This window comes from Calonectris borealis, chromosome 3 (genome assembly GCF_964195595.1).
Source record: "Calonectris borealis chromosome 3, bCalBor7.hap1.2, whole genome shotgun sequence".
Lineage (NCBI taxonomy): Eukaryota > Metazoa > Chordata > Aves > Procellariiformes > Procellariidae > Calonectris > Calonectris borealis.
Genome location: NC_134314.1, coordinates 49,783,450 through 49,798,818, shown reverse-complemented (window position 1 = coordinate 49,798,818; position 15,369 = coordinate 49,783,450). Strand labels below are relative to the sequence as shown.

The following is a 15,369-nucleotide window of genomic DNA, read 5'->3' as shown; positions in this document are numbered from 1 at the left end:
ATAACCCCTCACCCAAACTAGACTTTGTCATCATATTTGTGATGTCCCTCTGAGAGCATATTGATATTCAATCAAATCTCCCCTCTTAAAAGAAGGCTGGATTGTACCTTTTATGCACTATGTAGGGATGCATATGTAGATCTGAAATTATATAGATATTTCTGTTTTGTAATGTGCTCCTAAGGCTTCTGAGAAGGAATAAAATGTAAATGAAGTGAACAGAGGGAAAAACAAATTGACGAGTTTTTTTACAGGCATATATTATGTAAATTCTGTGGTACAGGTCTTTCAGCATGCACCAGTGCTGATAGTCAGAACGCTTGGCTGTTCCAAGCTATTTAAAACATTTTTTGTTACACTTAAAGCACAGCAACTGTTTTCTCTCATAATGAAAGTGTTCAATGTAAATATTTTTGTAATGCAGAAAATAAGTGTTTGTCATATTTTTTCTAATGGATTTTTTTAAAATAAGATTGTGAATTTTTCTTTCTACAACCCTGTTTTCTGAATAGCCTAATTTATGTAACAGCAACTTAAGAGATGTAAACCAAGTATTTCTGATCATTGAAGACCAGTGTTAACACTACTTCTAATCCTGGTATTGCTAAAGTTTCTGATTTCTTCCTAGAGCTGGTAAGATGTATTCACAGGGGCTGACTTTTGTCTAGTGCAGTTAATCTCCTTTGGCTTCCCCTCTAATTCTTTAGAGAGAAGGGAGGTATCTTCAGTTCCACTGACAGTAGAAACAACCTAGGGAGATTACTAGATTGAAACGAGAATTTCAGGAATAGCTCTGCAGTGGAAGATATGATTAGGTAATGTTCCTCTTCTGAGCACTTCACAAAGTAATGGTCTTCTCACTCCAATAAAATGGTGGTAATTTAAAAGTATCTTCCAGCTGCAAAGCAAATGACAACCCCTCTATACTTCCATGAATGTAAGGAACTGCCTTTGAAAAATATTACTCTGTTTTGAAATGTTTGATACTTCATTCTGTTTTTCTGAAAGGGAAGGAAAGAATGCTTGGTTGCTTTTGTGCAGGTTCAGAACCTAAAAGTTTAGGTTAATGTTTTTAAAAATAAAAATCAAGGTAGTGTTTTTGTAAGATTGTCTTGAACGCAGGTGATAACTGAGATGGTTTAATTGGGAGATATGTTTCATGATTTCATTATTAAAAATCATGATTAGGAAGTCAAAGCATTGCTTTGAAACTGAGTACCCTAAATAATCTAGGAATAAATTTTGTTCTCAAGCAGAAATCTCTTTTCTTGAGTAAAGAAACTTTATTAGACTTGCATAGTTCTGTCAGGGTAGATGAGACATGCTTATACAGCTGTAATGTAGGCACTTTTGTCTGTCTCATTCTAAAAACCTTCCTCCATTAACCGCCTCCTAGGCTTTTGTGTTTTGAACAAAAGCAAAGTTCTGGTGGATTCCTTTTCTAACTGCCATCTTTTAAAGGGGACGGAGCCCCCAGATTTCTAAAGCATGTAAACTATGATATTGTCTATTCACATGGTTATGGTATAAATGCTTTTCTGTGGGTTTTTTTTCCTTTTTAAAAACCGAGGAGATTTTCAAGACTTTCTTCTTAAAAAAATTGAAATTGTTATTAAGACAACAAAGCTTGCAAGTATTGTAAGTAACATATTCTGTTAGACTTCCAGAGAGAGGGGGGAAGCAAGAAAGCTTTTTGGCTCACAAATATTCCTTCAGAAGTTTACCCTTTTTCCTGAGTTATGTTAGTTTGCTTAATAGAATATTTTTCTTTACAAACATTCCCTTGTTTATGTCCTTAGATAATCACAACAGTGGTTGTATAAGATGAAGCATGACAAACTAAATTTTATTCACTTCCTTTATCTTAGTCCAAGTCCCTGTTTTTTGATTCGTTTGTATTACAATTTAAACACTTCTGTTTGGGAATTGTTTTTGGATGGAAAGAAAGGGGAAGAGCAGACGGGGCTCTGACCTCTGAGGGGCCTTCTGAATTCTTTTGGGTTGCTTCCATGTGTGAAAAGCATAGGGACTCTTAACATCTTACAGTAGATGAGATTTGTAATGTATTAAGGACTGCGTTTTTGTGTGTGTGAGTTTGCATGAGCACTATGTATTTTTGCTATGGTATATCTTAATGTTGTTTTCTACATTGCAGGCTGAGTATGTCCAGCTTGTCACAGAGCTTAGAATGACAAGAGCCATTCAGCCTCAGATAAATGCCTTTTTACAAGGCTTCCATATGTTCATTCCACCATCTTTGATCCAGCTTTTTGATGAATATGAACTGGTAAGCAGAAATGCCTATACTTTTTTTTGTAATACTTTGTTCAGCATACTTCATCACTAGTGTAATGATGTGGAAGTAAAGCTCAGTACCCACAAAATAAACATTTTGTATCTTTCACTTTGGTTTTGCTTCCTGGGCATCTATCAGTGAGGATCTTAATATGTGTATTCCTGCTTATCCTAATTACTTACAATGACCATCTTCCTGGAATGTGATAACTTCATGTGCCAGTGATAAATACCTTAAATTGTAGTTTCAAAATGGGATCAGTATGTTGTGGCCCTTAAACCTTTTCATATTTTATTTGGGAGTACAGAAGTTCTTTAAAAGTAAGGACTTGCTGTCTATTGTCTTTATCTTTTCTGAGTCACAGAATCAAATTCCAGTAAGTTTGTGTGGTGGTTTGATCTTCTGTAACCAAGACATCTCAAGTTTTGTCTCGAGTCATGCCAAAACTCAGAGCTTTTTTCTTTTAGGTTCTTTGGCAATAATTTCTACCTCTTGATACTGTGTGCTTAAATTTAAACAGACCATGCGAAGTTACCTGAATTCAAGAACCTTCTTACATTAAAATTTAGTTGTAGGTTCCATAAGGTTGCAACTAAACAGAAAAAGCATTGTAATTTTACTACTTCTTAAAGCATTACTTTTTAAATTAGCATAAACACTTGAAATGAATGGCTAGTCAGGAGGACTAATCACAATCTGTGTGCTTCTTCTGAAGGAGCTTTTGTTGTCTGGTATGCCAGAAATTGATGTGAATGATTGGTTAAAAAATACAGAATACACCAGTGGCTATGAGAGAGGAGACCAAGTTATACAGGTAAAATTATTTTTTTTAATAATGTAGACTGTTGCATTTTAATCCAAAAAAAGGTGCTGCCCTTGTTGTTGTAATTTTCTGTGTGTGTTTATGGAAGCTTATTTTGGCTGAAATTTGTGGAGGTTTTTTATACTATGTTGCTATATTAAGTGACTTAGTTCTGTATGAATTTCATATGAAAATTACCATCATTTAACACACAAATATTCCATTTATTGTTTTACCATTGTCTTTTCAAGTACTGCAAGTATTTAATGGAAAATACAAACTAACTTATTTTTCATTTAGTGGTTTTGGGACGTTGTGGAAGAACTAACTCAGGAAGAGAGAGTATTGCTGTTACAGTTTGTTACAGGCAGGTGAGAAACTCTTCTGTAATAACGAATATATTGTCTGGAAACTCTGAAATGAGTCAAGAGACTTCAGATTACCATACATGATCATCTAACTAGAAACTGTTTTGCATACTTTGGTATTCCATATGTTAATCAAAGTAGACAAAATGTGTGTTAATATTTTTGCTGCCTGTATTGCCAGCAAAATTATTGATTGCGTATTTATTATACTTAACTACTTTGCAGGAGGCCTTTGTATAGTTAAGTTGCTGTCCCAGGCAGTTTTTAACAAGGCAGTAGTGAATTTAACTGTGCTTTATGTTCTTCTTCCTGTTGCATATTTATGTGGCTCTTGGCTTCTCCAGTAATCAATATAGGCTTTAATATATGAGAGAACTAAGTATCACTTCAGTCAGTGTAAACAGAACATCCTTCTCCTAAAGCTGAGTTGAATTTAACATCAGTGCAGCGTGTCAAGATCAAGTGAAGATGTAACCTTATGCAAGACTCTGTTTGCTTTATATAGGATTTCTGTCCTAAATTCTAGTTGCTTTTCAGGGAAAGCCACGTCTATTTCCTCTATGGTTTGGGGGCAGTGGGGGAAGGTTTTGAGCAATAAATGCCACTGTGAGCTGGGTGACTTGCTGAGTTTGTGTATATAGGCATTTTGCAAAGTGGATCCACAGACATACATGTGGCAGCTGGGCTGCGTAATCCGTGTCTTTTTCTGGTGGCAGGTAGAGATCGCACCATCTTCTTAATTTGATGTTTCCTTCATATTCTAGGATTAGTAGAGTAGTTGACCTTTTGTTTATAAGTTTTGTGGTTAAGCAATGGTAAAATACAAATTAAGATCATCAAACCTTGTGTTTTATACCAAGGAATTTCAGTCACGGATGTATCGTCAAATGGCACAGTCTTCAAATTCTGTTAGTTTCACTCGATATATCATGAATTTCATTGGTTTTAGGGATCACAGGTAATTTAAGAAACTAATTTAAGAAACTAGTTCTGTGCACATCAATCTTTTCTTTTTGTCCTCTGCAGAAATGATTCCTGCAGTTCTAACTGCACATCTGTTGCACGCCAGCTGCTGGTCTTTCATTTTTAGTGGACTAGTCCATTTCTAAATCTAGATGGCAAATAAGGATCTTTTGGATGTAAGGTCATGTTTCAGATGCTTCTTAAAACATTCCAAATGATACTGAAGTGGCATTCACTATTTTCATGGCATTTGGGATAATCTGCTGGTTTCTAAGGGATGCTTTCTATCAAGTAAACAATTATGTTGTCTGATTAATATGTGCCTGAGCACCATTCATTTTGGTCACAAATCACATACTGACTTGTTCTTACCCATTTCTTGTTAGTAGGACAGAAATTTTTGGTATTTTAAGAACTCTGGGCTGGAGTTTAAAAACAAATTGCTTAGGTTTTTTCTGTATCAGCTAGTAGGAACCCGTTGTGTTTTTTCTTCAGTGGTTGAAATGTAATAGGTATGTTTTTCTGTAAAAACTAACTTTTGAAAGTTACCTGTAATAGTGGTATGCAGCTGACATTTTTGCACATAACTTCGCAGACAGTCCTAGTTTCTGGGCGTGGAAGATTTAGATGCTGTGTTGTCTGTGAGATAAAACTCCAGTTAGTCTAGTCTAGGCCAGTATCTTAAATAAAGTTTTACACTAAACATATACCTGATTTCAAACTATGATCTTTTTCTGGCATCACATTTCCTTAGCGAAGAATTTGTTTCTGTGTGTACTGTTGGCAGGCTGCATTCAAAATTCTTATTGTTTTTTCCATTTCCCTTTAATCTCTTCTGCATATTCATTAACTTGATTTTTTTTTTGTGTGTGTGTGAAGTGGTACTATTCTTTCTTTCCAATCAAAGACTATGAAATTAATTTAGCAAATTAAATAAAACAGTTATATTTATGATTGTCTTCAGTGTTTCTCTGACATCTCTAAATATTTCTTAAACTTTGCCTTTTGTCTTCTTCCCATATTCTTGCACTTTTTTCTCTTCAATGTAATGAAGTCTTGCTTTGGTAGTTTCAGTGGAGATACCATTGCATTCATCATTAATACCAATTTTGAGACATCTTTTAACAGTAAAGTATTTGTTGTGAGCAATGTGTGAATAGCAGATTCTGTGTGTTTGGAGGTCTTAGCACACTCAAGAAAAAGCCTAAATATTCTTGTGCCTCATGCTGGGGATCTGAAAGTTTACTTATGCACCACCTACTTAGGGGACTTAAACTCCTTAGGGGAGTCCGTAGTTTCTGTTGAGTAATAAGCTGTATGCTATTTTAAGGGAAATTCATCATATTTGATAAATGTGATGGATATCTACGACTACTTTTAAAAGTAAAACAAAACATAAGGGAACTGGCTTAAAGTATCTCTTCTACACTCTTTTCAAGTAAATGTATGCAAAATCTGTAAGTGGAGAAATAGGTAGAAAAGTTAGGATTCAGGTAAACTTAAACATTTCAATAGTGTTGCAGTTTCCAAAGCTATGAAATTGTATTGTTGCTCTTGCTGAAGGCTGTTTGCACATGCAGTAAGAGAGGTAAGATCTTGTGGTCTTATTTGCACATATTTGGAGGGCTTTCTTTACTATATTGGTTGTGTTTTGCTTGGAAAGAAAACTCATTCTTGGAGACATAAGTTGGCAGCCATCTGTTACTTTTAAATGTTCAAAGCCCTGATCATACGATATGATTTTGACCTCTTGTATGAAAAACATTTTAATAAGTTAGATTGTAAAAACTTTTAGCTAATAGTGGGCTGAATGAGAAATTTTCAACAATTAGGTCTGTGTTTTATTGCTCATTTGAATGTGGAATTCTCTTGGTTCATCAGAGGAAAAAAAAAAGTCACTGCAGGGGGGGCAGCACTGTATTAGAAATGCGAGCCGAAACCATGGTATAAAAGATAAAACAGTACCACTGTAAAATCTTTACAACTGTTCTGAATTGTGGCTATGAGCAGAATTCCATTTGTATGTCACAAATAGTATGCTGCAAATAATCAGTTCTTCCCTCCATAGTGGTTGCCTTACATACCAGTGCCAGAACTGTATGCCCAACGTTGCTGTCATTAAGCTACGTGATACAGATTTATCTGTTGGATACTATAGGTAGCTCTTAAAGGTATGTTTAAAAAGTGTTACTGCTAGCTGTGTCCTAGCTTCTTAACATTTGGCACTAGTGACCCTTACTCTTTTGCATTTTTGCCAAGTAGTTTTACTGTGAGTGGAAACGTTACTTCATTCTTCTTTTCCATTCTTGCTCCTGGTTTTTACAGTCACTTTGATTTTGTGAATATGGGAGCATTGCTTTTAATGTAAGTACCTGTAATCCAAAATTCTAACAGCTGTTTTATATTTTATGGAAGTTTTATTTTGTTTTATCAGATTCTTTCTTTGCTAGCTACAAAGTTGCGGAATAGCTGAGGCTGGAAGGGACCTCTGGAAATTGTCTAGTCCAACCCCATGCTCAGAGCAGGGTCAGCTAGAGCTGGATGCTCAAGGTCTTATCCAGTCAGGTTTTGACTGTCTCCAGGGGTGCTGACCCCTCAGCTTCTCTGGGCAAGTTGTCCCAGTGTTTGACCAACTCACAGTAAAAAAGTTTTTTTTTTTTTGCATGTTTAAATGGAATTTCCTGGATTTCGGTTTGTGCCCATTGCCTCCTGTCCTGTCACTGGGCACCACTGGGTGCTCCATATTGAGACTTGAGATCCATCTTATTTATTCCTCCCTTCAGATATTTATACACATTGATCAGGTTCCCCTGAGCCTTCTCTTCTCCAGGCTGAACAGTCCCAGCTCGCTCTCTTCCTGTGTCGGGTGCTCAATCCCTTACCATCTTTATGGCCCTTTGCTCAACTTGCTATAGTATGTCCCTGTCCCTCCTGCAGTGGGGAGCTAGGAGCTGGACTCCAGATGTTCCTCATGGAGTACAGGGAAAGGATCACCTCCCTCGACCTGCTGGTGACATTCTTCCTGATGCAGCCCAAGAGGCTGCTGGCCTTCTTTGATGCGAGGATGCATTGCTGGCTCACATTCAACTTCTCTAATCCTTATCCTTTCATTATAGTTTTTTGATTTTTTTTTTTTTTTTTGGGTGTGAGGGCTGTGCTAACAACATGTTACCTTGTAATGCATACCAACTTAAGTTGATGTTATAAAAATACCTGAATGTTATTCTATTTGTCTCTGTTAGTTTAAAATTATAGGGAGGGACTCTGAAGACTACGGAGTTATTGTCCATTTACACCCTGAGTAATCCTTGAATAATACATTGGTAAAAGGAAAAAAAATTGAGTAATATGATTAAGTGAGAATGCATTCCTGAAGATGCTAGTGATTTTTTTTTTTTAGTGTGTTCTGGTTTTGCCATAGGTTGTCACTGGGTGATAGTGTAACTGGTTTTATTAGTTTCTTGAAATACTTGGTCTGAAGTAGTAAATGAAAAGACATGTCAAGGACACTTTGGTCAGTTGTCCCACGGATAGTAATCGGAGAATAAACCTTTTATGACGCAGTATTTCTTAAACTGTAACTATAAATAACCACAGATATTTGCCTAAACTGAGATAATGTTCTGTTATAAAAACTGGTTGTAGAAATGAGTCCTCTTTGCAAACAGAATTCTCTTAAATATCATTCAAAAAATTTGATGCCTAATGTAAATGGACAAATGCGTTATTCAACATTGTAACTAAAAGCATTTAGACAATGAGAATTTTGATGTGGGTAAGAAAGAGGGAACCTTGATAAAAGTATTATTAGTAACTCTCTAATGACTAGCAGTAAGAGATATTTGCAGTGTAAAGGTTATATTTTTTGGCTTATAACATTCCTGTAAAGGTCTAATTTCTGTGAATTTTCTCAGTTCCAGGGTGCCTCATGGTGGCTTTGCCCATATAATGGGTGGCAGCGGATTGCAAAACTTTACAATTGCTGCTGTGCCGTATACTGCAAATCTTTTACCAACATCAAGCACATGGTATGTTAACTAGTCTCATTGAAAAAATCTTAAAAACGGGGCTTTTGCTTGTTAGTCACAGTCAAAAGTACAGTTCTTTTGAATATTTTCATTAAAAGGCCAAAAAAAAATTTAGGCAGTTTGTGGAGTATTCACTATCCAACATGAAAGTGGTGGGTTTTAATCCAGATGATGTTACATTATGTTTGCTCACTGTTTACTACTTCATTTTGCTTAACTAAAGGCAGTGGGATCAATAAGGGAATATTCAAGTTAAATTATTGTATTACAATTTACTGAAGTGAAAAAAACCCTTAATTTCCTGCAATATATTGAAATGCTCAATGATACTGTAATGCAGCACAGGTTTGTTTTCTTCCATAAATGTGACATCTTCAGGGTTTTCAATCAGAAAACTTTACTGTTGGGTTTCTTGCTGAACTGTGGTGTGGCTTTTTTTTTTTTTTCTTTTCAGCATCAACATGCTCAAGTTACCTGAATACCCAAGTAAAGAAATACTTAAGGACAGGCTTCTTGTGGCATTGCACTGTGGAAGCTATGGTTACACAATGGCATAGTGAAGTCTAGAGGACTCATCTGACTACTGATGTGCAATTCAAAGTGGCAGAAGTAATTTTGGAAACTGTCGATAGAAAAGCAGCTTAGATGCTGCAGCCCATTGGCAGGGCTGGGCTTCAGAATTCGTACAGGATCATCAGCTTTTCCTCCATTATATGTTGTCAAAGTAACTGATACCGTCATGACAAACTTCTCGGTATGCTGTAGTTTCGTTTTTTAAAATGATGGATCTGTATGGAAATCAGTTTACATGCTTTTCATTATTACTTCAGTCTGAATCAGGAAGTTTGTCAGAATTTGTTTCCACCGTTTACTTTGGGTTTTCAACTATATGGTTGAATGACATTTGCATTTCAGTTTACTTTGCACTCAGATGGCATATTACTAATGGACAGACTTGTACTTTATGCCTTGTTGCATGTGAAAGTGCTGTTTATTTTTGCAGAGAACACTATAGAAAGTTCAATTTCGATATTGTACAGTAAGACAGATCTGATGTATTTTCCATTTCTTTGCAGAGTAACAGAAATAAAATTTTATAACTTTTTAGTATTTTAATGTATATAGTATGTAAAGATAAGACTGTTATCACTGGAAAAATAACAGATGAAGTTAATATCTAATTTATATTAGAATTTACACTATATTCTACTAAATATTTAAAGTATTTGTGACTTTATAGTCAACTTGCAGTTTAGAATTTGTAAATATTATTTAAGATCTATATCCATTTGTCTGAATGCCTTTACTCTTTCCTTGACATAATTGTACGTTCGAAAGGTATTATTAAATTTTAATATTTTTACCAGAATCTGAATGTGACAAGTTTGTGTGTCTTCGTGGGTGGTTTATTCTTTTTTTCCTCTGGGTTTTTATTCATCTTACTGTAATCTAAATTGTCATGGAAGCAGCATTTGAGAAGGCATTGTCAAAGTGTATGGTTGGGCATAAGCAAATGCACAAGGCAGGAACTTATGCTTTTTGAGGTTAACTGGCAAGACTATAATAATTAGAATCTCATGTCAAAATTTATATAAAATTAGAATATATTACAGAAATAATATGTAAAAATACACAGCAATGGCTCATCAGCAAGTGTTTTTGATGATAAGTGGCTGCACATGTTGGGGTAGATGATGCATTTGCATAACTGCTTTTTAGGGACCCTAGGGTAGGATTACATTATTGTTTTGGTTCAGGCTAGGAGTGGTTTTTTTGGTTTTGTTTCATTGTTGTTCGTGTTTGTGTTTTTTGGTTTTTGTGTGGTTTGTTTTTTTTTAATTAATCTGGTCATCCCTGCTTGTCATGCTTTTGCTTCAGAGAATGCAAACTGGATTCTCTCCAGGTGAAACTAAACAGAAAAACATGATCCACAAATTAATCAAATGCTAATGGATGAACATCTAATTAGGTCTGCAAGACCTAACTGATCTGAAGAGGTGATCTGTAGAGTTAGTAAATGAGTTCAGGCATAGCGAACCCCCCAAACACGTAAATTTTAAGATTCAGGACCTCAGCACAAACTGTTTGCTACTGATCCATTCATGTTTTCCTACACTAAGTGCTAATACATGTGTAGCCTGAGTTCATTAGCTGATTTGTCTAGGCTACTTACTTGGTGCTATTTTTTCAGATTTTACTTACTTATTTTAATCTAAAGCATACATAACCTCTCTGGGGGTGTGAGAGCGAAATCTGTGGACCATCTGATTCAGTGGTGCCACCGTAATTTTCCTTTGGGCTAAGCTTTATACATAGACTTACTAGCTTTTTTTCCCTTTCAGTTCTGTTTGTGCACATGTGTGCATAAATGGTGGTTTAAATTCTTACGCAGTGTTCGTGACTGCAACTTAAGGAGAACACTGCTTTTAGCCAAAAGAGCAGACTTTTCCAGCAGGGCAATCTAGTGAAAGCTGGTTAGACTGTTGCTTCAGTCAGTGGAGAGATGCTGTTCGTCTCTGGCATGCTCTAGGAAGCTTAGAGTGTTTAGATAGCTTAGATGTTTGAGGCTGTGGGGAGTTCTAGTGTTAAATCTCAGTTATCTTGGATCCTTCAGTTAGCAGAAATGCGTTATTCTGCACGCTGGGCAGTGCTTGGTTCCCTAGCTATATAGCTTATTTCTTTGTGTGCCTCTGCAAGGTAGATTGATTGCAGGACAGTGTTTTGAGCAATACAAGGTATTTGTCAGGAATTACGTATTTGTTTTCTTTATGTAAACTGGGATTTTATCTGAGGGTTTTACTGTAGATACTGTTGTCATTAACTACTATGCAATCTGTGATTTTTTTTTTTTTTCATTTCACATCTTCTGTTTCATGATAATATACAGCGGTTTGCAGGAAGTGGAAACCTTGTGTACTCTGGCATAATGTCCAAAACATGTCATACCATAAGGCTGAGTGAAGGGGGAAAAAAAATCAGATTCTTTTTCTTTTTTTTTGCACTTATACTTTTGTATTTTACTGTAGGTGATGTAGGTATCAACAAGCTGAATTTGGTCTCAAACAGTATTCTCAAAATGCTCGGCAACTGGTTTTGAATTGTAACGGAGCGCAGAATTTTAATGTTCTCAACAGTTCCCTACGACAGATCTCCCTGTTACAGCCTCACAAATGGTTCAGAAGCAGATTGCTCCTTCCTTCCCCATACTGATGTTACTCATGTCCCGTATGAAGTATCTTGTAGTATTTCTTGTAATATTTGTACTCCCTTGATATGTCAGAATGAAATTTTGTTAAAATACTCTTGTAATAAAAAAACATGATGAAAATATGTAGAAAATGGGAATAGAGCTCTTGATACTGGACCCTTGGTGTAACAGCAACCTTGTTATTGTTTGTTTTGATCAGGTTTTTTTCCTGCTGAAATGCTGAACAGTACTGTCTGCTGCAGTTGACCATGTGAAGTTAGCAGGATTTAATTATTGCATTGAAAGACTGTTTTTAGGACCTTGTGCCCTATTAGCAATGGGGTATGAAAAGCCTGTTGAGAAACTATAACTTAATATAGCTTATAGTTTAGAATGATGAATTGGTTTATATTTGTTCTCTCCCACTGTGCCACAACAAGGCAGGGTGAGTGTTTTATCTTGAAAAGAACAGAACAGATGTCTTGTCAGATCATAGATCATGAGTGCTCATTAACTTTTATTATCTTTATGAAATGTTAGATAGCAAAGCCTAGTTTTTGATGCTTGAAAATGTGTTGTGCATCTAATGTTGCAAAACCATTAAAACCATAAACTGTGAAATGTGGCTTAATGACTTCTACTGTATGTTCTATAGTCAGTAAGATTGAAAAGGGAATTAGAGGGAGAAGGTGGTTAGCCTGAACTTTTCAGAGACGTGGAGACTTCCACACGTACAGTAGAAAAATATTAGGACCACCTATGCTTTGGAAACGTGTGAACTCTCTGTTTAAGAGTATAAACTCAAAACTGTAGTTTTAGTTTAGTTGGACTGTTCTTGAAGTCTAAAGAGTTGGTTCAGCTCTGCAAGTACAGCTCAATAGTGCCTCAGAAAAGCCTTGCTCTTCCACTTCCAGACCTGAGCAGGAGCGGAAGCTCTGCTCAGTGATGGCCGACCTGGGTGTATGGTGCATAGAGCAAGGAAGGGGAAAGAAGACTGCTCAGATTGCTTTTCTAAACCTTTTGAATAAATAAATAAAAAACCTTATTTGCCCCTCACAATATGCAGACAAGCGATGCTCCGTAGGTGTTCCTCCAAGTCTTAACGTGTAGGTAATTTTCCGGTAATACTTCTATGGCATTGCACATGAATCAGGTGTAGAAATTGAACCAAGCAATTGTCATTCCTTTTGCACATGTAGTGGGTTGATCTTTCACTCTGAAGGAAAGTAGTCTTTGCAGTTCTGCTCCCTGGACACAAGAGGTCCTTTGCTGTTCCGGCAGTGGAAGTCTTTTGCTGGCACTTCCTTCCAGTGCGCTCTGCCAGGCAGGCGTCTGTTGCTGAAAAGCAAAATCCAGAGTTCCCTCAATGATCGAGACTTAAATTTTTTAACTGATTGACTCTAAAGAATGCAGCTGCTGAATGCTTCCAACAGGATTAATTATTTTTGTAATAATGCTATTTTAGTTCTTTGTGTGAATTGTTCTTGGTATTATTTAAACACAGTTGCTGAGTTCTGGATCCTTGGTTCAGTAAAGACCCTGGCTTTGGTTATGCGTGGTTATCTTGAATTCCTTGCAGTGTACTACTGCTGATTGTGTGTCAGTAAATTTTGACAAAAGGCAGATTTCTCAATTAATAAATTTTTTATGTTTCTTCTAGAGTATAAAAAAAAAGCCTATCATAATCAGCAGTCTTGCTAAGAGCACCCAGTCACCATTTTAAAGACCTTGTAAATAACTGCTTATTATAAAACATTCTATTAAAGACATGTTTCAAGCAATTATTAAAATACTAAAGGATATTGAAAAAGTACTGTAGCATATCCCACTTTCTAATACAACTTTCGTGTTGATAATTTCAAAAAGTCCAGTGAGTTCACAAAGGAAATTTTTTTTTTTTTTAGGCACCTTTATGAAGAAGGAAGACAGCTAGTGAATTAAGGAATGCCTTATCTTAATACCTTTTTCCTATTGTAACACCACTGCAGCCTCCAGAGTGGAGACAATATTCACCTTAAAGGTCTTATAATCTGTAAAGATAGGGGTGTTTTGCTGTGATTCTTTTTTTTTTTTTTTTTCCCCTTCCCAATTTGCTTCTGTATCTTAGCTTTTGGGGAGTAGTGTTCATCTGGGGAGAAAAGGCAAAAGAGGAATAGTGCTTCCTGGCCTAGTGATGGGGGAAGCAGAGGAGAAAGTTGAGAGCAAGTACAGTAGTGCTGGTAGTTGAAGAAGGAAGGCTTCTTCCATGAGGTCTGATGTCTGCTTAATGCTGGCAGACCAAAGTGGAAAGCAGGACTTCTTCAAGGTTTGTTTTCTCTCTTTTTCCCCGTCTTACATACTTCTCTTTTTATGCATGTTAAACAGAAGTTGTTGGCTCATAATTGAGGTCAACCTCAAGTCTCTTGATTAATCAACAGAGATGCGAGGAGGAAGAGCAGACGGGATGGCTTCTAGAAGAAATCTGAGATGGTGTCAGTATGTGATGCACAGGAACAGCTGTTTGCCCGGGAACCTTTACAGTAGTCAATCCCTGCTTCTGATGCAAGATTATTTTCTAGGAGCTGCTCTTTCTACAGAAAGTCTTTCTGGAGTGGGTACTTTAGGAAGCCTAATAGCTGCAGTACTAAATCGAACATATTGCTTTATTGACTGCCATTCTGGTACCCTCTATTCCAGGTAGTAGGTAATCGGTTCCCTTTGCAGAAATCAGAAAACAAAGGTGACACTCTATGAGAATTTTTCTTGCATGTTAGAAAGAATGCTTGAAGAAAACCAGCTGATTAATTAACAGACTGATAAATATGAACTGTGGTAAGAGGAAATGTATGACCCTGTCTTAATTCTTACCAGACAGACACAATGATCTGTGTTTAGCACCTTTTATCTCACCACAAGCTTTTGGAATGTGATGCAGATGTTGAAGAGTGGAGAGCAAGAAGGTATTTTCCCAAGACAGTTTTTAGATTTTGAAGGCTAGTTTCTTTTTCTCTGTAGTTTCCATGCTATATTATATATAATATATAAGAATATATATTAAATATATACATTACAGAAACCCAAAGCATTTGAATTATATAATATATTTAAAATACATATACAATATTATTAGTACTGCTATAGTAAATGCTACATACCGAAGTGTTTTTTAGGCTGTGGAGATTTTGTTTTTTCCTCTATTAATGCTACTAACTGGATTATTTTTGCATAGATTAAATAAAGTAGGCTTTCAGTTTTAGCCTTGTAGTTGGGGATTTTGCATGTATGTTTGTTTTCCTTACCTTCATTTTGAAATAGTGGGTGGGTTTTCAATTAGGCTGTTGGAATTATGGGCGAATCAGTAGTTTTCATATGCAGCTGTTGTTACTAAGAATTTTTAACATGTCCATAGAAGAGTATTTTTCCAGTTAAGAAGTAAAATTGGCCAACTACTAAATGGATGTTAAGAACCAAAGCTTTAAATCAGCTAGATTAAACTTCCTCAGGGATTCTTGAGTTGTAAAGATAAGTGCTTTTCAAGTCAGAACATCTGTTTATACCTAGACTTAGTATAGATAATCATACAGCTGATAGACTAGAGACTGATACATGTTTTATAGACACACTTGTCAATTCAACATTTTTTTTACTCTCTAAGGACAGTAACAGAGTTAATACACTTCTGTGGGACTAGCTGTAGCTTAGAGGCAGTAGGACTTAAACCACGTAAAGAAACCTAGTATAAGGTT

At 36.1% G+C, this 15,369-nt stretch overlaps 1 protein-coding gene across 5 annotated transcripts in view; it reads left to right on the top strand.

Annotated features, from left to right (window-relative positions):
* Positions 1–13,075, top strand: part of HACE1 (HECT domain and ankyrin repeat containing E3 ubiquitin protein ligase 1) — a 56,357-nt gene extending 43,282 nt beyond the window's left edge. For 2 of the 5 annotated variants that reach the window (XM_075145574.1, XM_075145575.1), the window contains 5 exons: positions 2,156–2,287; positions 3,012–3,110; positions 3,399–3,469; positions 8,344–8,457; positions 8,912–13,074. In XM_075145574.1, the coding sequence (XP_075001675.1) occupies positions 2,156–2,287; positions 3,012–3,110; positions 3,399–3,469; positions 8,344–8,457; positions 8,912–9,014 (519 nt within the window). In that variant the 3' untranslated portion in view covers positions 9,015–13,074. Of the gene's footprint in view, positions 1–2,155; positions 2,288–3,011; positions 3,111–3,398; positions 3,470–8,343; positions 8,458–8,911 lie in introns of all 5 variants that reach the window. The other 3 variants (XM_075145576.1, XM_075145573.1, XM_075145572.1) reach the window with 3 other exon arrangements.
* The last annotated feature ends 2,294 nt before the right edge of the window (positions 13,076–15,369 follow it).